The following is a 22,449-nucleotide window of genomic DNA, read 5'->3' as shown; positions in this document are numbered from 1 at the left end:
CCATCCTGGTGTGGAGGGCAAGGTAGGTCTCATGACAGCAAAAGTCCATAGCCAGCCAAGTCAGAGAAGGAACCAGTGAGAAAGATACTTGGGGAAGCCCTGAAAGCATGGCCAGATGAGGCCTGGTCTAGCCCTCCCATAGGCCAGAGTCCATGCTGCATTGCTGTTGACCCCAAAATACTGCCTAATGGTCATCTGACTTTGATGTCCGTTCTGTGCCTTTGTTTCTTTGTAGCTAAGGCAAGAATTATGCTCCCTGTACAGGTGAGGAATCCGAAGCTTGGAAAAGCCTTGCAGTTAGTTAACAATGGAGCCAAATTAAGGAGGAATCCCAGATCTTCTGATTCTCAGCCTGCTCCTACCCTACATGTCACTCACTGCCCATTCTCTTCCTGACTCCCAGCCAGTTGAGCATCCAGGCCAGGATACATTGTCCACCAGAGCAGAACCCAGCCATCATCCACCCATTGTCAGTGCCCTAGCTGATGACTTTATCCTGCAGGCAGTACATGTGAGGGGGAGGACGCCTCCTTTAGCTGCTTTGCTCTCCTGGGCCCAATGACCCTCCCTGGCAGGGAGGAAACTGTCCTGTCTGCCCCACTGGCAAACCAACACTCCTGATGCTTCACCTGCTTAGAAGCCTCCTATCCAGGATTTCAGGGCAGCTGCCAACTTTGGCTTTATTTATCTCACCTTTCTCTTTCCTTTCTTATCCCACCCCGCCCTCTGCATGCCCTCTGCAGCTCCTAAGAAACTGTCACAGCTTAGTTCTTCACTGCTCATCAGTTAGGAAAGTAGGCAGCAGACTCAGGAGACTGGGAGAGAAACCCAAGTCTTACTTTTGCCAGCTTATCCATCTTAGTAGTGAGTTTATTTACCAAACATTTATTGAGCACCACTCTGCCAGCCCCTGTGATTCGGACAAGGGATACAGAACTGAACAAGGCATTTGTGTCTTGTTGCCCTCAAGAGGTTCACAGACTTGTTGGAAAATAGAACCACAAACAAATCATTACCGTGTTGAGCAGTAAAGGCTATAATTGAGGTGTGTGGTTGCTCTGAAATATATAGGAAAAGGCAGCCAGCTCCATCTATAGGAGCCCAGGAAGAAGTGACATTGATCCAGGCCTCAGAAGGAGCAAGAAGGGCATTTCATTGGGTGGGAGGGGACCTATGTGCAAAGTACCCCCAAAAGCCAGCTGTTTGAGAAATACGGTGTGCAAGAGCGGAGGTGACAAGAAGAGCAGAAGGCAGGAGGAGAATGTGAAACAAGGGGAGGCTAGGAAAGTAGGTTGGGTGGACCATGCATAGCCTGGAATGTCAGACTGAGGCCTCCTGTGTTTCATCAAGGTCAGTCTGGTGCTGCTGTAGACAGGAGCTGGACCGCAGGCAGTGAGACCAGTTGAGGGAGTTCAGGACAGCCCAAAAAGGCAATGGAGAGGCCTGGAAGAGGTTTGGAGCTATGAGGATGAAGAAGCCAGCAAATCAGTAAGGCTTGATGCCTAACTGGCTTTGTGGACTGATGGGGAATTGGGAAGGCTTGGGACAAGATGAAGTGGCCCTGATCTCTCACAGAACCCATACTGGGGCCCTTTGACCACAGGGAGGGAAGGCCTGAAGTGGACATTGGGCTGCTGCTGACTCTGCTTTGTCACAGCCTTGGGCTCCCCAAGGTGCCTGGCATGGCTGGGATGCCCAGAACACATCAAGGGATTCTTTGTCTCTCTCCAGTAGGAGAGCGGGTTAGCTGGCCTGGTTGGGGTGGGGGGTGGGGTGAGTGGTACTGAGCTTTGTGCTCTCTGCCCAGTAAGCATATTGGATGGCAAAGAGGCCTACAAGGAGAGCCAGACTCCTCTCCAAGGAGAGAGGAGTAAGGCCTGAGGGCATGGAAAACCAGCCTTAAGGTGGCGTGCAGCTGGAGAGGGTAGGTGTGGGGCTTTGGGCATAGATAAACTGATCAATGGGAGGCACATGGCAGCCAGGGCCAGCTTGACCTCACCCTGAGTCTTTATTGTGTTCCTAGAACTGGGTCCTCAGCTGGGGCAGTTGGAAATAAGTCCTGTACCTGTGAGAAGGTGAACCCCTTAGCACTTAGGGGCATCGCCAGCCATTTCTCAGAGATGAAAGAGTCTGGCTGGAAATGTGGATTTAGGCTAGTAGTGGGAAAGGGCTCTGAATGAGGCAGAGGAGTCAAGGTGCTGGTGTTGGCTCCACCACTGACCCTTATGGTGTGTGACTGAGGTATGTCCTCTCTCCCGACCATGAGGCTAATGCTCCCTGTTTCTCACAGCGCTTACTATGTGTGCAGCTGGGGATGGGGAATGGGGGATGCAGACCTGGTCCTGCCCTCCCAGGACTTACAGCCTAGCAGGGAAGTCAGATATTCAATAGGTAATTAAAGGCGTGGCCTGTGTACAAAAGGATTGTGAGGATCAAATGAGATAACTGGATTAGGAGCATAGCATAAACAAAGACTGCTGAACAGGGGTCAGGAGACCTGAGTCCCTAGCCTCCTCAGTGGATCCCTAACTAGCTGTGTGACCTTGAGAAAATTGCTTAATCTTTCTAAGCCTCAGTTTCCCTCACATATAAACCAAGGCAGTTTTAATGGGATGATGTTGAAGAGCTCTTCTGCTTCTGAGACTGACCTTGGAGTATATGAAAAATGCTTTGAGAAGTTTTTTATGAGGTACCATGCAAGTGCAAGGGGTCGTCATGGCACAGCCCACAGAGACCAATTCTTCTAGCATGCTCTGTTCCTCCTGTGGGAGGACCTCTCTTTGTGTGTAGTACCAGTGACCCTCATGTCTTTGGGAGTATAATCAAATCAAAGGATGCTCTGATTTGTCTAGCTCTTTAGTCTGCAAAGTGCTTTCATTCTCATTGCCTTACAGTAGTCCTTACAGGAGCAATGGGAAATCTGTAGGATAAGTTTTATTTTCCTGTTTACAGCCAAGAAAACCAAAGCTAGGCAAGTGATGGAATTGGGCCTGGAACCCAGGATTCCTCCTTTCCAATTATCTATCTTACCAAAGCTGGTGCCCACTGTGTGGCCTCTCTGGGCCACCTCCCTCCGCCCCCCTCACCCATCCCGGCTTTAGGACTTCAATCCAGCCCTAAGTGTCTGTGCTTCTCCTGGTAGGCTTCTCAAGTTGTTTTGAGGTGTTGTGATGAATGGTACACTTCCTGTCCCAGATCTTCACACACAGCCCCTCACATGTACCCTAAGACAAGGCAGGAGCAGCTGGCTAGTGAGGGGGCTCAGGAACATAGTGCAGAGAACTCTTGTTCCTCCTGAGTGCACTCTGGGCCCTGGGCTCTGTGTGTCCAGGAGCGTTTCTTCCCAGCCAGCCACTTTTGGAGGACGCTGCTTCTTTCCTTTCCCTTTCTGTCTTGGTTTCACAAAAAGGGAGAACCTAAATTTGGGCCTGGGGGAGCCTGGGTTCAAGACACCAGCATACCTGGCTCTGTCACTTTCTAGTCATGTGACTTTTCTGAGGTAAATGGGCCAGGTGGTGGCACTGGGAGAGAGGGGGTGTTATGAGGATTAAGAGAGGTGATGTTGGTAAAACACCCAGCAGTGTGTGCCACAAAGTAAAGGTACAGGATGGCTCTTAACAATTCGAGTGTGAATTATCCTCTGAGGTTCACTTCAGGCCTTTGGCATAATGGTGAAGATCCAGATTCCTTCATGTGCTCTGCCCACCACCCTTGGGCCTTGGGGTAAGGCAGGAGCCAGTCCCACTCAGCTTGTGTCTGGAGCTTTCTGGCCTCCCAGGGCAAGCTGGGAATCCCCCCCATCAGTTCCTCTTTGAGTCATTTGGAACAGAGTCCTCAGGTGACCCTGACTTGGAGGGCCTGATCTTCCTTCTCTTTGGTCTGTGAAGATAAAGCAGAAGTGAGAATAGAGGTGGATCTGCTGAAAGATTCAACTTGAAGCATGCAACCATAGTGCTGCCTGGGGTCTCAGGCCTCCTGGGTAGTGACAGTCACTTGGGGAAGAAATCAGAATTTGTGTCATAATTACCACCACCCTCCCTGGGCTTTTTGTCCTGCCTCTGAGTGACCCCTTCCATCCTCCCAGCATAGTCACATGGTAATGCCATTGTACAGAGACGTCTGCATGGTGAACCAGACTGGACCATCATAATCTCCATTTTACAGAGGCAGATAACAAATCTCAGAGAGGTAAAGTGACTTGCCAAGCATCACATAGTTTATGGCTCTGAGTCCACAAAGTTCCCTGGGATCAAGGCTTGTGTGCACCTAGCCTAGTAGTCAGCACTCTGTGCTGGAGTTGAGTGACAGAGTAGGAGAAGAGCAGGGACTGCATTCACCACCCAGGACTGTCTTCTGCTCACCCTGGACCTTAGATAGTTACTGGCTTGCTGAAAACCTGTTTCTTCATCTGTGGAAGGTGGTGGTGGGGGGGGAGGAGGTGATAATTAGAGGACCTATTTCATTGGCTTGTTGTCAGAATTAAATGAAATAATGTAAGTTAAGTGCTGAGCATTATGTCTGTTGCATAGCAAGTGCCTGGTAAGTGCTCTAACAGACATTCAGTTACATTAATTGAATATTAGAATTATAATGTTGTAAAAGGCTGTCATCAAGCACATCTGTGCTCAGCCTTGTGCTGGGCTTCAAGGAAGATTCAGAGCTGGTATCAGGCCAGAGAGGGAATGTTCTTTATCAAGCACTTTTTGTATTTTGCCCACCTGATCTCAAGGTAAAAGAGTATTAGAAGAGTATTCCCATCTTACTGTGGAGAAGACTGAAACACAGAGTTCCTGAGATCACAAAGCTAATGATTCTGTCAACACACATTTATTGGGCACCAGTTAGGTACCAAGCTCTATTCTAGGCCCAGGACACACTGTGGAGAATGAGATGGGTAGAACCCTCCAGGAGCGCACCTTCTCATGGAATGCTGCCTCAGCAGAGCAGATAGTCGGGTGGGGAAGCCGTACCTGCTCCACTAGACTGCTCACATTCCCCAAACAAGCCGTGCCCTTTTCTGTTAACTTGTGCTTGCTCATACTGGGTCTTCTGCCTGCTGTGCCTTTTCCCCTTTCTCACCCTGGCCACTTCCTATCACCCTTCAAAGACCATCTCAAAAGTTAGCTCCCCTTTACCTGAACAACCCCCCAACCACTACCACCACTGTGGGGGCTTCTTGTAGTTTCCTAGCACCTTCTGCATGCTTCTGTGATAACACTTCCATGTGTACCAGTTATCTACTCACCCATCTGTCTCCTCTACCAGATTGCCCTCTTAGTTATCTACTCACCCATCTGTCTCCTCTACCAGATTGACCTCTTCAAGGGCAGGGACTGCATTTTATTCATCTCTTTGTAGATTCAGCCCTGGAACACAGGCTCTGGAGAAATGTGTATAGAATATAATGAGGGGCTGATTGTGTTCTGTCCCTGGAGTAGTTAGGAAAGGCTTTGTAGGCATGAGAGGGAGTTCTGAATGAGGCCATGGAAGATGAGTGGGACTGAATTGGAGTGGGGGCAGGGGTGACAGAGGGCCTTTTAGAGAGAGGGCCACCTAGAGATAGGGTTGGGGAAAGAAGAGGGATGTTAAGAGAAAATAGGAGGGGCTGAGAGCCAGGGCCTTAGGTTTCTTTTGGACAAGGAGAGGGCAGTAGGGAGCCTTGAAGGAATCAGTGAGTCAAACAGTGAGTCAAAACTAATTTGGTAAGATCTATCAATCAGATCTAGAAGTTTGGTAAGGATGGGTGAGGGGGCTGTACATGAATCAGGATGGCCCCTGGGTGTCCACAGTCAGATTGTGATCTGAGGACATGGTTGCCTGTGGGAAGTTTTGAGCACTACTCTGCCTGCTAAGAGTGGGGGCTTGGGGAAGGGAAGTCTTCTATTGAGAATAGTCTCCATACCTTTCTGCAGTGTCAGGGAGAGCTGCCCTGGGGGTTTCTGCTGTGGTCTGTGCCTCCCTAGCTGGGTAGGGGAATGGGGATTCCTTGCTTTTTGGAGCCAGCAAGGTTGATGCCTAAAGGAACCATTTCTTCCGCTTGACATCAAGAAGGGTGGAGCTGAACAGAGTGGAGAGCTGGGCAGAGGCCCAGGGCAGCAAGGCCAGTGAAGGGTGGAGAGAACCTGTTTACCATTGTGTACTGACCCAGGGCTGGAAGGAGCAAAGCCAGGGAATTCCTTACGGGAAAGGGAGGCAGGCCCAGAACTAGCTTGCACTGGGAATTGGGGAGAGTGAAGCAAGCCAGACTCTCACCCAGACAGAGAGCCTGGACATTGCCTTACCCTTAAGTCAGTGGCTGCCAGGCCGCAGGAGGGAGCGCCAGGCTGCTGCAGACCATCTTCCTTTTCCACACTGACTCACAGCATGGCCTCGGGCAGATCACTTACCCTCTGGCTATAGGCCTCCCTGACTGTCTGGGGAGGAGGTAGACTTACTGGGTGATCTCACAGTCCTCCCAGCCCTGACTGTCGGCCATTTGCACCACCCCCCTCCAACCCACCCTCTTGCATTCCAGTTTCCTATCATCAGTTATTATGGAGCTGGCATAAAAGCTGTTTATACTTTCAGTCATTACCACCTCTTAGGTTAATGAACTCCAGAGGTTGTTACCCAGCGTGCAAAGTAGGTCAGCCTTTTGTTTATCCTCACTTTTTCCAGCTCTGGGAGAGGGAAGCTCCTCCACCCTTGTCCCTGGTTCAGTCATAGGCTGTGCTCTTTCTGCACATCCACTTCCCAATTTTCCACGCTTTCTTGTCGCTCATTCCTGCCCTTCTCGGCACAGAGGGTAGTGGTTCTCTACTGGGTGGTAAAGAAGAGAGAAGAGAATGTGACAGGCACTGAGGCCTTTAGATTATATTGAGGCCAGGTGGTGAGACACTTTATATTTATTGGATAATTTAGTGCTTAATTGGCAGCTTCCACTTCCAGACTGTGTAACCTTGGGCAGATTACTCAACCGTGCTGAGCTTTAGTTTTCATGTCTATTAAATGGAGATAATAAAAGCTACTTCCTTGGGGAATTGTGTGCATATGTAGTACTTGGCAGAGCTACTTCATGGCCAGTGCTGGAAATGTGTCCACTCTTACTGCCTCATGTGATCTTTACCGCTGCCCTCTAAGGAGGTAGCATTGCCCCCATATTACAGGTGGGGAACCTGCTCGGAGTGGAGCAGCCTGCCAATTTCAGACAGCTATAAAGTGATAGAGCTGGGATCAGAAGCCAGGAGTTATAGTCTGTGTCATTAAGTAAATTACTTAATCTCTCTGGGCGTCAGTTGCTTCATGGGTAAAATGGGCATAATCCTGCCCTGCTGCATGTGTATGTGCCTGTGTGTATGGGCCAGTCAGATGAGAAAAGGGATATGAAAGTACTAGGTAAGCTGCAAATATCAGTCACCTAATAGCTACCATTTGCTGGCTGCTCACCAGGCTGGACCCTTATACACATTTCTTCCTCACTGCAGTCTTGTAAAATCTGAGGTGTGTATTATGGTCCCACTTAAAGATGAAGAAGTTGAGACAGGGAACGCAAGTATTTTGCCTATGGTCTCCCAGGTGGAGGAGCTGGAATGGAAACCTAGGTTGGTTGGCTTCAAGATCCCCACTCTGTTCACTCTCCCCATACCTCAGCTGGCCTCCAGTGGTTGAGATGAGGAGGATCAAATCCTATAGTCTGTGACCTTAGGCTTTCTGTTTGGGCTTTGTTTCTCTTCAAATGAAGAGGCTTTCTGTTTGGGCTGGTTTGGAGAATGAGGCTTGGAGGAGGGGGTTAAAAATGGTTCCTTGGGATCAAGATTTATCTTCCACCATCAGATGAAGGGGGCATGGGCATGGGCACCATACCTGGTTGACTGCCAGCCAGAAGGGCTGAGGCGTGCTTGGGCAGAAGGCAAGTGGGGAGAGAGCCCCAGTCTTTGGTCTTATAGCCTTGGGAACTGGTCTTGTTCCTCTGAGCTCTTGCAAACTTCCAGCTTCTGGGTTTGGAGAGAAGGCTAGGAAACTGGGAGCCTGCAGAGCATGGGGTCAGGAGAGTATCACTGCTGCCTTGGGCCATGGCCTGGCATAGTACAGCTAAGCCTAGCTCAGCCTGAGAGCTCAACAGAATCTGGGATCAGTCACCCCCTGGCTGCCCAGTTTTGTCTCTTCTGTGCCTCTCTCCCTCAGGAGGGGGTGGCCAGCAAACAGCATTTTGCCCAGGCTTGCCATCTCCTGACTGAGGTTCTGCTTGGGAGCTGTGCCCATCCAGCATATTGGCTTCACTGAGCATTGCTGGGTATGGGCAGGCTTCTCCCTGGGTCAGTCAGAGCACTGGAGATGGGGATCGACTGTCTCTAGGGGCTTGGGGACCAAAGATAGAGCCCCACAGTGGCATCTGGAGAACGGCTGATTTCCTCACAGTCTTCCCAGGCGAGTCCAAAGCAGCACATGAGTCACTGTGGCAGAGGGGAATCCCTGGTTCTACCACTTAACTTAGTAGCTTTGTGACTTTGCCCAAGTCATATAACCTTTCTGATTGGGTCAAGTTTCTCAGGTGCCAAATAGTAATTAATCTATTAATTAGTGAGGGATCCACCTCACTGAGCTATTAGTGGCACAGATAAAATTGGCGTAAGCAGAAGTGGCTTGTAGCCCTGAATGCAATTCATATGAAAGTAATGATGTCATGAAGAAAAGCAAGCAGGCACCTGTTGAATACCTGTGAGATACTTGGTGGGAGTTACCGAAGTTCAAGACCCAGTCCAGTTAAGGACAGTGCTAAGCAATATGAGCAAGTTATAATGAAGTGCTCATTTCATCTCTTGATTCATTAATGAATTACTGCTGAAATCAGTTTTAGGGGATTGGGACCAACATTAAAAGAAGACAAAAGAAATAGGGGCGCCTGGGTGGCTCAGTCGTTAAGCGTCTGCCTTCGGCTCAGGTCATGATCCCAGGGTCCTGGGATTGAGCCCCGCATCGGGCTCCCTGCTCGGCGGGAGGCCTGCTTCTCCCTCTCCCACTCCCCCTGCTTATGTTCCCTCTCTCGCTGTGTCTCTCTCTGTCAAATAAATAAATAAAATATTAAAAAAAAAAAAGACAAAAGAAATAGACTAGAATAATATAAAATTAAAATGAGAATTTCAGAATGCATATAAGAGTAAATTATTTCATAAAATGTATTTCCGTTATATGTGTGTGTGTGTGTGTGTGTGTGTGTGTAAAAAATCTCTGTATAAAATGTATTTCTTATTGTGGGTCTCAGTTTGAAAACTTTGAGAAATAGTGTTCTAAGTCAAGATTGATGTCTTCAGGTTGGAGGACAGTTAATGAGATCGGGGCAGGCACGGAGACTATGTGAAGGCTGAGGGCTTAACCTGTAGGAGCAGAGGAGTATAGTATAAAGGTTAAGAGCATGGGCTGTGGAGTCAGGCAGGCTTGGGTTTGAGTCCCAGCTCTGTCACTTCCAGCTATATGGCCTTGAGTGAGGCACTTAACTTTACTAAGTCTTGGATTCTACTTCTGGAAAATGGAGAGAATGGTATTATGGTAGGGTTATTATGAAACAGGAATAGGAAGAAATTGGTAAGTAGTACATGATGTATAAATGGTAACTACTGTTGCTGCTGGTATTTGAAGCTGTGGTTTTTACTGATATATTGGGCTCTGAAAGGGTTGCTGTGACGTAGAGAGGGGAGAAGAAAGGGCATTCCAGGTAAGGATGGGTGGTTGAAAAGAGATAAGCACGTGTGTGCCTGGGATGAGACTGGTCTGGCTGAGATTTGTGCCGCCTTAAAAGAGGGTGCTGAGATTATAGATAGACGTTATCAGGAAAATTTTGGCATTACATGGGGAAGAAAATTTTAATAGTAGAAACTTCAACAATAAGCTTATTGTGATAATGAGGCCCCATCCCTGGTGGAATTCCAGCATGGGTTGGGCCACTAGAGACTGTTCTCATTAGGCTCTTTAATTGCAGAGACTCCCTCAGGCCACCTTAAAGAAAGAGGGGTTTTCTGAAGGATAAGTGAAGCCCTCGAACTGAAGCATCCCTGATGTGCCATTGGTCCTTTAAACTGGCCATTTGGTCAGCTTCCCTGTCACTAGAAGCTGGCTCATGCTCTCCCTCCACTGTCAGGAGGAAATTACCTCAGATAGCGTCTACACCATCATGCTATTTGCAGGGACGCCCCTGACTCCATCTTCATCTCCTGGCTCCTTTCTGGGCATCCTTTGAGGATCAATTCACAATTAAAGTCATTCCAATCATCTAGGGAAACTGAGGTCCAGAGAGGGCACAGGGCTTACCTATTATGGAAGGGATTCCTATACCAGACAGTAGTCTGATCAGATGCCTTTCGAGATCCTGACTGGCTAGACTGAAGGATATGTGAACCTTCTGGTTTTTTTTTTTTTTATAAAGAATAGCCTGCAATTTTTTAGGAGCACATCTTGTGCATCAAGAGAAATCTACCTGCAGTTAGAGAGCACGTGATGTGCTGAGTGGTGGGTACAACCAGACCTCTAGTGTCTTCCTTTTCACCATCTCCAGGTGACTTAAACTCCTCTGCTATTGGAGGAGAAGCCACCCAAATGACCATATTTCCTCAAAAATTTCCTCAGTTTAAGGTTTTAAAAGCCAAATAGATCTTTCGATTGATGTGTACATTTAAAGTAGTGGTGGGTTTTTTTTATTGTTTTTTTTTTTTTTTTTAAGATTTTATTTATTTATTTGACAGAGACACAGCGAGAGAGAGAACACAAGCAGGGGGAGTGGGGGAGGGAGAAGCAGGCTTCCCGCCGAGCAGGGAGCCCAATGTGGGGTTCGATCCCAGGACCCTGGGACCATGACCTGAGCCGAAGGAAGACACTTAACAACTGAGCCACCCAGGCGCCCCTTTTTTATTGTTTGTGAGAAGATCTTGCCAAATCAGTGGTATAGCTTAAAATCAGTAGTGTCTTAGAATCCAGGAAATATGGTCGTTTGTTTTGTAACCAATTGAAATTCCGGTCTGAGGTTTGATGTTGGGGCTTTGAAACTGCTAAAGCTATTATCTGACATCATTTAAAGGAACACTGAACTTGAATGTGTTCCCCTATGTATCTGCAGTTGGGAGAATGGGTATCTCTGAGGCCCTGCAGTCAGATCTTATCAACAAAGACAGACCTGGAGGGTTGAGGTTTCAAATGGGCATGTATTTAATCACGTGGGAATTCACTGGAAGCTGGAACTCCCAGGCAAAAGCCTTGCCCTCTGTGAGCCTCAGTCTTCTCATCTGCTCAGTGGAAGGATTGGATCAACTATTATCCACATCCACAACTGCCAAAACTTCCTGTTAACATAGCGTGGGCATCCCCTTTCATTTAGTTAACTAGAAGACTCATGTGACTTGTATAAGCTAGTGGTTTGTAGGCGGTGGGAGGCAGCATGTCCTGTGATGTCTGGGCCTTTGGTTTCCGTTCCCTGCGTGTGTAGGGGTTGCCTGGAGACATACATCTGTCAGTAAATGTCTTGATATAAAGGTGTGGTCTCTGGTTTTCTCCTATGGGGAGGGAAAGGAAAGGAGTGTCCTCCTGTCCTGGTTCTGCCTCTAGGTGGTGAGAGGGTCAGCAGTTTGAGAGGAAAATGACCTGCGTCAGTGTATTGAGGGGGCCAAGTTTGCCTCAGGCTGTTGTTTCTCCTCAGCTGTTCAGCTCCAAAGCTGCTCTCAGGCCTGTGCAGTTCCCCAGATAAAGCTCAGTAAAGAAGACCTGCCCTTTTGTGTTTTGGAGGCCTCTGTTCTGCCAAAGCCCCTCCCTCTGCTCTTCCAACCAGTAAAAGTCACAGCAGCACGTTTCCTTCCGTCAGAGAGAGAATCAGAGAATCAAGGCCTGGGCCAAGCCCTAGCCCCATCATGTCCTGTTCCTAAGGGCCTCCTCCCAGCTGCCTGAGTGCTTCTGACCCTGCACTCCTTTCTGGGAGGTCAGGCAGGACTGAGTACAGGCTCTTGGCTAGGATCTAACTTGGATTTGAGTCTGGGTTTTTCCACTGATTTGCTCTTTGACCCTGAGCAAGATACCCTCCCTGGGTATCTTACCTCTCAACGTCAAGTACTTTTTTTAATTGGAAAAAAAGTAAAAGGTTAAAAAAAAAGAAATTTGAAAGATCCATAATCCACCACTTTAAAAGTGATTTTAAGAAGAGAGCACGTATGTGTGTGTACAGAGGTATACACATACATTTTTTTTCATGATTTTCTTACCAGTATTGCTCTGTAGGCTAAATAAGAAAGCATCTTTAGAATACCCAGTCTCCAAATGCTAGTCTCCTCCTCTTTGCCCCTGAGAGTTATGTGAACTCAGGAATTCCTGGGAACTCACTTCTTGGAGGAAGCCCACTCACTTAAAGCATGCTCTGGCTAAGCCAGGGATTCTGCCCCAGCCTGTCTCAGCAGCCTGCCTGGGGTGGGTCTCCATGCTCCAGTGTTTTCCCCCGTGACTCTAGTGGGCATTCAGAGCCCAGCAGAATGTCAACACCATGAGGGCCAGGACTTTGTTCTAGTTGAAGGAGTGTTTCCCCATAGCCTGCCCAGAAGCCCTGGCCCTAGAACAATGCCAGCACAGCTGTGGTAGCTGCTCAGTTAGTAGATGTAGAAATACAAGTGATATTTGGTGAGGTTTTGAAGCATGTGTAGGATTTTGATAGGGTAGAGACAACTTGGAGTCTATTCCAGCAAAGGGACTGGCATGAGTAAGGTTGAGCGGTGGGAAAGGGCCAGGGTATTAATTGGGGAAACTATGAGTAACTAGCTTTGCTAGAGTGAAGAGGTGAGCATGTTATTTCTGTACTTGTTTGACTTTTTTTTTTTTTTAATCCAGCTTATACCTTGCATGTAGGCCCTCTGAAGAGGCATATTTATCTAGACAGACCCAGGACAGGAATGCTTTGCTTTGGTGCACAGATGCAGGCACTCAGACCTTTGCCCCCAGAGAGGCCCAGTGACCCCTGGCCCCCTGACACATTGGGGGAGTGGGCACTTAACCTGGTGTCTCTTTGGCTTATGCCTTTTAGGGAGAGGGCAGCATTCCCTCTCATCTATGTTAGGGTGTTCATGGGTTAGCAGCCCTAAAGGGAACACAGGGATGGGAGACAGGGGCAGGAATGAAGGCCTGACAAGGCTGGTGGCTGGGGCCTAAGCCAGGGCCTTTGCTTCTCTTGGCACCTCTGACAGGCCCTGCCCTTTGCTCCACAGGCTAGAGGAAGTCCCCCTGGAGGTGCTGAGGCAGAGGGAGTCCAAGTGGCTGGACATGCTCAACAACTGGGACAAATGGATGGCCAAGAAGCACAAAAAGGTGAGGGGCCTGGCCTTGGGCCTTGGGCTGGGAGTTGGCAGCCTGGGGAAGAAAAGGAAGAGGGAGGACCTGTATCAGCTTAGAGGAGCAGGAGCTTCTCCAACTGCCAGCATCCTTGAGTGTCCCCATCTGCCAGCTCTGAAAAGGGAACAGAAGCTGGTTGGAGGGCAGGGACTAGTCTTTACTTGGTCCTCCAAGATGACTTCAGATTCACACAGAACTTTGTCCTGGAGTCAAACTTCAAAGCTACTTTTAGCCAAGAGCCCTTAATAGGCAGCTTTCCTCCAACCCTCTTGGGAGAAGTTCTTGCTGCTACTTACCACCCACCTTTCAGGGAGGACTTTATAGTGCTAGTAATAGCTAACATGTGTTGAACATTTTCAGTGTGCTGGATACTTGACTTGAGTGATCCTTACAACTCTCCAGTGAGGTTGGTAGCAGTGGTACCCCTACTTTATGGGTGACCCACAAATCAAGGTTTGAACCCAGGCAGTCTACATTTAGTGCCTGCATTCTTCATCACCACTAGATTAATGCGATGAGTTCCCTTTTGCCTCTTGGCCAAAGGAAAAAGAATGAAAAGTAACCTCACAGTTTAATGGTCTTATAAAAATGAAAATACCCAGTGGTCCTCTCCTAGTTAGTCTTTCTTTAGACACTAGTTCTGTTGCCCCGTAGGAACATCCTTGTGCACCACAGTGTGTGTGTTGATGCCCTTGGCCACCTGGGCAGGATCCAGTTACTCCCCAGCCTAGTGGAGGCCTGTCCAGGGTCTCTCTGCACAAGTTCCCAGGGCAGAGAGTGAACCTGCTGTCCCACTGGCATCACCTGACATGCTGGTCTGGTCCAGGCTGGCACAGCTGGCTGCAGGGCCTAGCAGAAAGCTCAGGACTGAAGGTCAGATATGGGCTTGGTCCCAGCCCCACTACCTTCCCCTCTTCATGCCTGTGGCTAGCTCTGCAACTTTGTGTGAGTCACTTCACCCTCTCAGCCTCAGGTTCCCTGGTTGAGTGGTAATGACAGTCGTGTTGGGAGGCTCCCATGAGTTGGTGACTGTAAACCCCAGGCCTGTGGAGGAGAGGCACACCTAGGCCTGGGCTCTTGCTTGCTGTTCTATATAGGCTTTGTAGCATTCATTTTTGCTTATTAAACATTTCTCTTAAAAAATTTTGTTTTAAAGGCAATTGTTCTCAACTGCTTCCTGCATGACTCTGGGGTCTATTTTCCTGCCTCAACACACACATTGTGGTGCACAAGGATGTTCCTATGGGGCAACAGAGCTAGTGTCTAAAAGACTAGGAGAGGACCACTGGGTATTTTCATTTTTATAAGACCATTAAACTGTGAGGTTACTTTTCATTCTTTTTCCTTTGGCCAGGAGGCAAAAGGAAACTCATCACATTAATCTAGAGGGTGGTGATGAAGAATGTAGGCACTAAATGTAGACTGCCTGGGTTCAAACCTGAGGTTCTTAACCTCGAGCTTCATCTCCCTCTCCACTGTCTGTTGTGACTAGTGGCTGGCAGAGACAGTGGATCCTTCATGCCCCAGCCTCCCTTGCAAGTGGGGATTCCAGAGGGGAGTCTTGGGGACCTCCTTTCAGCAGAGCAGGCAGCACTACTTCCTCTTCCCTTTTGCTTCCCTGGAACTGTGGTTAGAGGCCAAGGGCTCCCCCTGTCCAGTAGGGGCCACCACAGGAGGCTGTACCCTATCCAACCGAGAGGCCCTAGCCCTCTGCTTTCTACTCCTGCCACCTCAGCTGTGGTCACCCTGGCCCTAGGAGCTCTTCTTGCTTGGCTGTGCAGGCTTGGGCTCTCCCTGTGGTCAGGAAGTCAGGAGGGACAATACCTGCTTCAGGAAGTAGGTCCAGACCCAACACTTCTCCTGGACTTATCCTGAGTCCCCAGGAGGGGACTGTATAGAGGCAAGGTTCTTGCTGGAATGCTGTCTTCCCCTGTAGGGCTCTGCTCTAACTCTGGCCAAGGCCTCCCAGAGTTCGACAGGTAGGGTGTGGCCTCACTCAGCTGTCAATCAGAGAATGATAATCCCTTGTGCTTTCTGTTTGCTGAGAACTTTCTCTTGCTTTATCTTTTCTGATCCCTACCATTGCCTCCTCTCTAAGGCAGGCAGGTGGAGCTTGCCATCCCTATCACCTCTGTGCTAAGGAGGATTCCAGAGGCCAGAGTGGGAAAAGCTGGCTGTATTCCTGGTTCTCCATCCTCGCCTCCCCAGCCCCACCTGAGTGAGGGCAGGGACTCTTTGAGAACCTTAATGGACTGAAGGTATTCCTGGGCTCCCCTAGGGCAGGCCAACTATGACAGGGGGCTGTGATGATGTAGAGGGGCTGGCTCAGGTCAGGCTAAGCTTGGCCCTGAAGAGAGCCTAAAGGGCCTGTGGCTCTAGGCCATACTATATCCCTTTGCCAAAGTCTTCTCAGACCAAGTGGCCTCCTTAAGGAGACCCTTGTCCCACAGCAGCAGGAAACTATTCCCAGAGTCTGGGGCAGTTCCCTTCCACTCCCTTCCTCGCCCCATCCTCGCCCCACCTCTTCACCCTTTGCAGGCAGTCCCAGAAGCTCAAGCTTAGCTCCCATGACCAGCCACTCTGCTCTTCCCCCACTGCCTCCAGCCTGTCTGCCTGTCTCCTTCCTGATTCTTGACACTCTCTGACCCTTGGAAAGTTTTCTCTTATTTGTGCTGGTCATCAGAAAGGCTAGGCCTTCTTTGCTCCTCTGAGAGATTCCAACGGGACTGTTTGAGGGGGTTTCCAGGTGAGGGGAAATTAGGTGTGAGCCTGAGCCCCTGGGGCTTCTGTGTCAGGCATTTTTCTGGGATGGAGGGGTGGAGAGGAAGGGATTTATTGAATACAGACTATGTGTCAGGCCCCCTGCTAGGCATTTTCCCACCCTTCTAATAGAATCCTAGGTATTGCCATTCTCTTCTTAACTATTGATGAGAATTGATTGGCTCAAGGTCAGCACTGGGTTCAAACCCATATCCAGTTGCTCTTCCCACTGCCCTGAGTTCCCATCTTCATCCTAGGCCAGGCTGCTTAGTGCAGGGGCTAAGGGGAGTATCATTGGCCAGTAGCCCCACCCCTCCATTCTATAGGAGTGGTGCCTCTGCTTTTTCCCTCACCCTCCTTGACCATTGGCCTTGAGGTCAAGGAGGACAACCAAGGCAGCTGCCTCAGTCTCATTCTGTCCCAAAGCCCAGGTGGAGCTCACCTCTCATCTAGCTCTGAGAGTCCAGTGGAGTGCGAAGTGCATGGGGCTGGATCCCTCTAGCCTGTGTGGTATAGGAGGTAGTGGGTTCCTGATGGTGTGACCTTAATATTTTCCCACTCTGTGTTTCAGTTTTCCCATTTGTAAAAGACATGATGATTTTTCAAACTGGATTTTGACAGAGGAAGCCTTTTTCTAATAAAGACAGCAAGTATAAGAATTGAGCCCTAGCTCTGGGTCATAAACTACCCCAAACACTTCCTCCTTCTCCTCTCCCAGTCTGTGAGTGGTAGGAAAGACCTGTGGCATTGTAGCAAGAGTTGGAATCAGGACTCACAGCCAGGCCAGCTGCCTCTGCCCTGGGCTGGTAATTGTGGGAGCTCAGGGTCAAGGAGAGCAGAAGAGAGGATTCATGACCAAAACAAAGAGGGAGCCATTCTGATCAGCTCCCATCTTCCTTCTGAGTTCTGCTGAGTTCTCTCCCCTCTAGGTGGGCTGTGTCCTGCCACATGGCTACTTAAACACCCCCATGGAAGGGCCCAGGCCATGTCTCTGGGCACATTCTGGGTCATCTCAAAAGCTACCCTCCCCACAGCTGCAGCTGTGCCCCACATCATGCAGATCCCTCCCTAGTGATATCCAGTGGTGCTCCTCCAACTTGGAGGAACATTTTGATTCAGAAAATGGTCATGGGGATTCAGAATTATGTAGGAGACCTCAGGAATTATTGTTTTATCACTGGGCCAGGGGACAGTGAGACAGACTGACATCACCTGGTGGCAGCATATCTAATTATAGTCATTACTCCCCCTGCCCCTGGCATCCTAGGCTCTGCATTGTAGCAATAGTAGCAACAGGAGGGAAGTCCTCTTTTCTCCCCTTTTCTGCTTGCCTGGTGTGCTTACTGAAGGCCTACCAAACACCAACAGAAGAGCTGGGCTGGCACACAGCCTCCAGAGGACTTGCCTCGGTGGATGCATGAGCACAGTCCTCTTTTTGACTTTCAGATCCGTCTGCGGTGCCAGAAGGGCATCCCACCTTCCCTGCGGGGCCGTGCTTGGCAGTACCTGTCAGGAGGCAAGGTGAAGCTACAGCAGAACCCTGGAAAGTTTGATGTGAGTGGCCCTTCTTTCATCCTACCCTCCCTCCCACATCTCTTGATGTCCTTCACATAGCAGCAGTCCTCCATGTGCTTACTTGGACCTCAGCAGTATGAGCTGATTAATAGGACCACCCATCAAATGCCCCACTGACCAGTCCTGTCCAACCTGTGACTCCTGGGGGCTCTGCCCATCTGAAGCTCCAGCGCTGAGCAGGCTTCAGAGGGATGGACAGATTTTCCATCCTCCATTCCAGCTCTTTCTCTTGTCAACCACCTAGTTTTGTTTTCTTAGGCTTAGTAGGCCACCTCCCAGCTCTTGGTCATCAGGAGGGGACACTCAGACCACTTCCCTGACTCCCTTGGGCTCTGTGCTCTGGGCCTTTGGGGGCCTGCCCTCAGGGTCACTGAACCCTCAGTAACTCTTAGCCTCCCATCCTCGACTCTTCTCCTGCCTCATCCAAGCTGGCCAGACACAGTTCACCCATGCCACTAGTGGGGTTGTCAGCCTTAGGGGTGGCAGAGCCAAACCAGTATCCTTTGGGGTTAGAAACCAGTCAGTGGCCAGAGAGGGCGTCCTCTGCAGGCATGCCTTCCCCTCCCTACCCGTTGCCCCCTGCCCCATGGCTGCCAGAGTAAGAATACCCCTCCATTCATGGGACTTCTTAGGGCCCACCTGGGCTGGGCAGCAGTTGCAGCATGCTCCCCTATGGGAGGCACTTGGCTCCCCTGGGGTTACCCCGGCTTACCTGCCAGACCTGGCCCCAGGCATCAGGGTTTCTCCCAAGCTCTTAGGGTGGGTGACAGGCAGTGAAACAGAGTTGCCAGCTACCAGCTCTTTGTTGACATACTTCATGCTTTGGCAAACACTCCTGTTTTGCCAAACCTGTTCCCTGAGAAGAGTGGGTGGGGCGGGGCAGCCTAGAGTTTCTGCTTTTGACCTGAAGAGGGTGAGAGTCATTTGCCAGCAGTACTTGGCCATGGGGCGGTAGGGTTTGGTGGAGTGTCTGGTTGGAAGCAGCTCTGGGAATCAGGGTGATTGGACTGTCCCACAGAGCAGCAATACCAGGCCTCTTGACTCCAGTGTCTTCTTCCATCCCTTTCATTTCAGGAGGCTGCATCCTGGGTGGAGGGGGGAGGTTCAGTTGGGAATCTCTCCCCAAGTCCATGATTTACCTCTGGCTGCTAGAGCACAGGCATGGGAGCCAAGAGCTTCGTCGGCCTGGCCAGACTCCTGGTTCCATAGTTAGCAAATGTGAGCACATCCTGTGTGAGTAGCAGAGCACAGAGCTGTGTGTGCATTTTGTGTGTGGGGAGTAGTGTATCTGGAGAGAAATCAGCCACCTTTGTGAAGTCTTGAGGGTTGCTTGTGGGAGAAGGCTAAGAAAGTCCTTCTAGATCCTCTGAAGCTGAGTGGTGGGTCCCCAAGTCAGTCCTAGGGGCTGGAACAGTGGTTTTTGAGCACACCTAGTAAGGACTTTGCCTGTGGATGACATGGAGGAAATGAGCAAGGATGAGAAGCTTCCTCTGGCTGTTGTGGACATGACAGCAAGAGGCAAGGGTACAGTGACAGGCTATTGGTGGCAGCACCTATTCCTGTATTCCCCTGAAGACCCAGGTGGTTGACCCCAATCTCAGCTGTCAAGGCAGCTTCTGCAGCCTCTCATGGCTCCATATTCTCCCGTACTTGCTACTTCTTCCTCCCTCATTGGGCAGGGCAAGACCTCTGTCCTTTTCTTACCTGGTTTTCTTCTGTGGCTTCACCTCATGATGGTGTGAGTGCCTTCAGGCTCTCTTGGAGGTTGCAGTAGCTGCATCAGCTGCCAGCAGCCCACACCTGCCTTTGATTCCCAGAGCCCTTTCTTCCCACAGGCCCTTCAGCTATACCTCTTCCTTTCTCAACCACCCGTGTGTGGTTAAGTGCCTTGGGCTGCTGAGGTACCAGGTGAGCACATCCTAGGAACTGACTTCTTGGGTTCTCAGGTCCCTACCTTACCAGGGTCCTCTGGAGAATTTGTGGGATCCTCCTCCCCTTTCTGACAAAAACAATCCTGCTTTGTACTCAGACAGTATCTAGCCCTGGGCTTGACTTGGGAGGTTCATAGGACACACACAAGCCCCATCTTTAGAATATGTGGGACTCTAGAGGTTGTACACCCACTTCTTCAGCTGTGTGCCTGACCAAAAGCCCTCTGAAGGCATCTGGTCCTTCTCTCCACCCTCCAGCCTTAAACACTCTGTCAGTTTTTTTGCTCAGTACTTACTCTCTCATGTCAAGTTACCTGACACCCGAGGGTCTTTAGTTTAATGTTGGGACACACCCACTGAGGGGGCACAAGAGGGAAAGGGACTTCTATGAAGACACCTGCCAGTCAAGGCCAGGGCCTGGGTCTGTGCCCACGGGTGTGTTTGCTGAGAAATCTGGCCCTCATCCCAGGGGGCCTTCCCTAATGCTGCATCAGCCCTGCAGGCAACATGTACATGGTCTGCTTCCCTGCTCAGCTCTCTGGGGGTTTCCTTTTTATTGATTTTTTCCTTTCTATTTTTAGGATCTTTTTAAAAGATTTTATTTACTCATTTGTGAGAGAAAGAGCACACAAGCAGGGGAATGGCAGGCAGAGGGAGAAACAGGCTCCCCGCTGAGCAAGGAGCCTGATGTGAGACTCGATCCCAGGACCCTGGGATCATGACCTGAGCTGAAGGCAGACACTTAACCAACTGAGCCACCCAGGCGTCCCTATTTTTATGATTTTTTAAAAGATTTATTTGTTGATTTTAGAGAGAGAGAGAGAGCACAAGTGTGTGTAAGTGGGGGGAGAGGCAGAGGGAGAGGGAGACAAGCAGACTCCCCGCTGAGCAGGGAGACTGATGTGGGGCTCGATCCCAGGACCCTGAGATCATGACCTGAGCTGAAATCAAGAGTTAGACGCTTAACCAACTGAGCCACCCAAGTGCCCATATTTTTTCTTTCTTTCTTTCTTTTTTTTTTTTTTTTAAGATTTTATTTAGTTGACAGAGAGAGACACAGTGAGAGAGGGAACAGAAGCAGGGGGAGTGGGAGAGGGAGAAGCAGACTTCTTGCTGCTCAGGGTGCCCGATGCGGGGCTCGATCCCAGGACTCTGGGACCATGACCTGAGCCGAAGGCAGACGCTTAACGACTGAGCCACCCAGGCGCCCCTTTCTATTTTTTAAAGTTGAGGTATTTACAGAGAGCAAAATGCACAGATCTTAAGTGTGCAATTCAGTGAATTTTGACAAATAATATATATCCATGTAACCAATAAGCAAATCATGATATAGAACATTTCAAATGATGGGGAAATGATTTTTCTTTGTGTAATACTTTGTTTTTAAAATGGTACTCATGTTAAAATGTTCACAGAAGTTCAAAGAAAAGAGTAAAACTCTGTCGAAACCCCAGCACCCAGAGATGGCTCTGAGTTTAATGGTTTGACAAATGTCACATCCTTCCAGATAGCACTCTGTGCAGATCCTTCTCTCCTTCTCTCTCTCTCTCATACACACACACACACACACACACACACACACCATACACCCCTTCCTAAATAGGGGGTGATGCCACTTGCACAGGGAGACAGCAGAGGAGTTGGGATCAATGGCTCTGAGTCAACCTGGCTTCCAGGCCCAGCTCCACCATTTTTCTAACCATGAGGACTTGGGCAAGTGACTTTTCTTTGATCCTCAGTTTCCTCATCTGTGAACAGCATAATGATAGGACTTTTCTTTGAGGTTGAGAAGAGTCAGTGAGGCCCGCGGGTGCCTCAGAACAGTGCTAACAGGTGATAGCTATTGCTTTGATAGTAGCCTTCCATCTTAAGGACCTAAGGTGTTTGAATGAGTCCTGACTAAAGTGCCTGAAGGTTATTTCCAGCCACAGCTATGACAGACACTCTTGACTACGTGGGTCTTCCTGGAGCCAGGATCAACCCTCAGGGTTTCTAGGGCCCTTCCCTCCTTGCCTCTTTGCCCCTTCTCTCTCATTCTTCTCAGGCTTCCTTACCTGAGCTTCCTGACTTGTCTTAAGGAAGGTCCAGTTCGTGATGGGATTGGGTGGGCATTGCCCCTGGCAGAGGGCTCCTCCAATACCTGGGACAGTTGTATCTTCCCAGCAGCCATCCCTAACTCCTAATACATGCTCTTGATCTTGCTTCTAGGAGCTGGACATGTCCCCTGGGGACCCCAAGTGGCTGGATGTCATTGAACGTGATCTGCACCGGCAGTTCCCTTTCCATGAGATGTTTGTGTCCCGGGGAGGCCATGGGTGAGCAGGCTGGATCTTATGGGCTGGAGGTGATTCTGGGCCCTGTCCCTCGGCGCGGAGGATGTAAAATGAGTTTGGGTGTATCTCAGGGGCCCGGAAACTGGGAGCCCCAAACTCCACTGTTAGAGTTTCCCTTTGGTTTGAATCGGATGGGTCTCCTTAGCTGCTTCTCTTACCTTTGGGGCAACTTTCATTTACTCCCCAGCGTGCTAGAGCTTGCTGGGTCCTCTTCTGGAAACAGGTTTTGGTGGGGAGAAAGAGGGTTAGAGATAACTGGGTGGGCAGAAGGTATGTAGGAGGGGAAAGATAGGCAGGCCAGGCCAGAGGCCCAAGACAGACACTTGGGACAAAGCTATCTGGCCAGGGAGACACAGCTGCTGAATGAGAGGCCCACACTTCCAGCCCTGACATACTCTTACCTTGTATCTGGCATCCTGCCTGGCTCTGCCTCTGCTTTCTCTTTGAGCCTCTGCTCTCAGCTGTCGTATGGGGTGGGGCAGGGGAAGTGCCCTCCCTGCCTCCTCCTCTGGTCTTGT

The 22,449-nt window shown here is 49.8% G+C and overlaps 1 protein-coding gene across 2 annotated transcripts in view; it reads left to right on the top strand.

Annotated features, from left to right (window-relative positions):
- Positions 1–22,449, top strand: part of TBC1D10A (TBC1 domain family member 10A) — a 31,514-nt gene that overhangs the window by 5,789 nt on the left and 3,276 nt on the right. For both annotated transcript variants that reach the window (XM_032395125.1, XM_032395124.1), the window contains exons 2-4: positions 13,209–13,308; positions 17,539–17,646; positions 21,807–21,913. In XM_032395125.1, coding sequence (XP_032251016.1) covers positions 13,209–13,308; positions 17,539–17,646; positions 21,807–21,913 — 315 coding nt within the window. The remainder of the gene's footprint in view (positions 1–13,208; positions 13,309–17,538; positions 17,647–21,806; positions 21,914–22,449) is intronic.

The sequence above is a fragment of the Phoca vitulina genome, unplaced genomic scaffold (genome assembly GCF_004348235.1).
Source record: "Phoca vitulina isolate PV1807 unplaced genomic scaffold, GSC_HSeal_1.0 scaffold82, whole genome shotgun sequence".
Classification (NCBI taxonomy): domain Eukaryota; kingdom Metazoa; phylum Chordata; class Mammalia; order Carnivora; family Phocidae; genus Phoca; species Phoca vitulina.
Note: the sequence above shows the minus strand (reverse complement) of the source record. Positions and strands in the feature narration are given on the sequence as shown.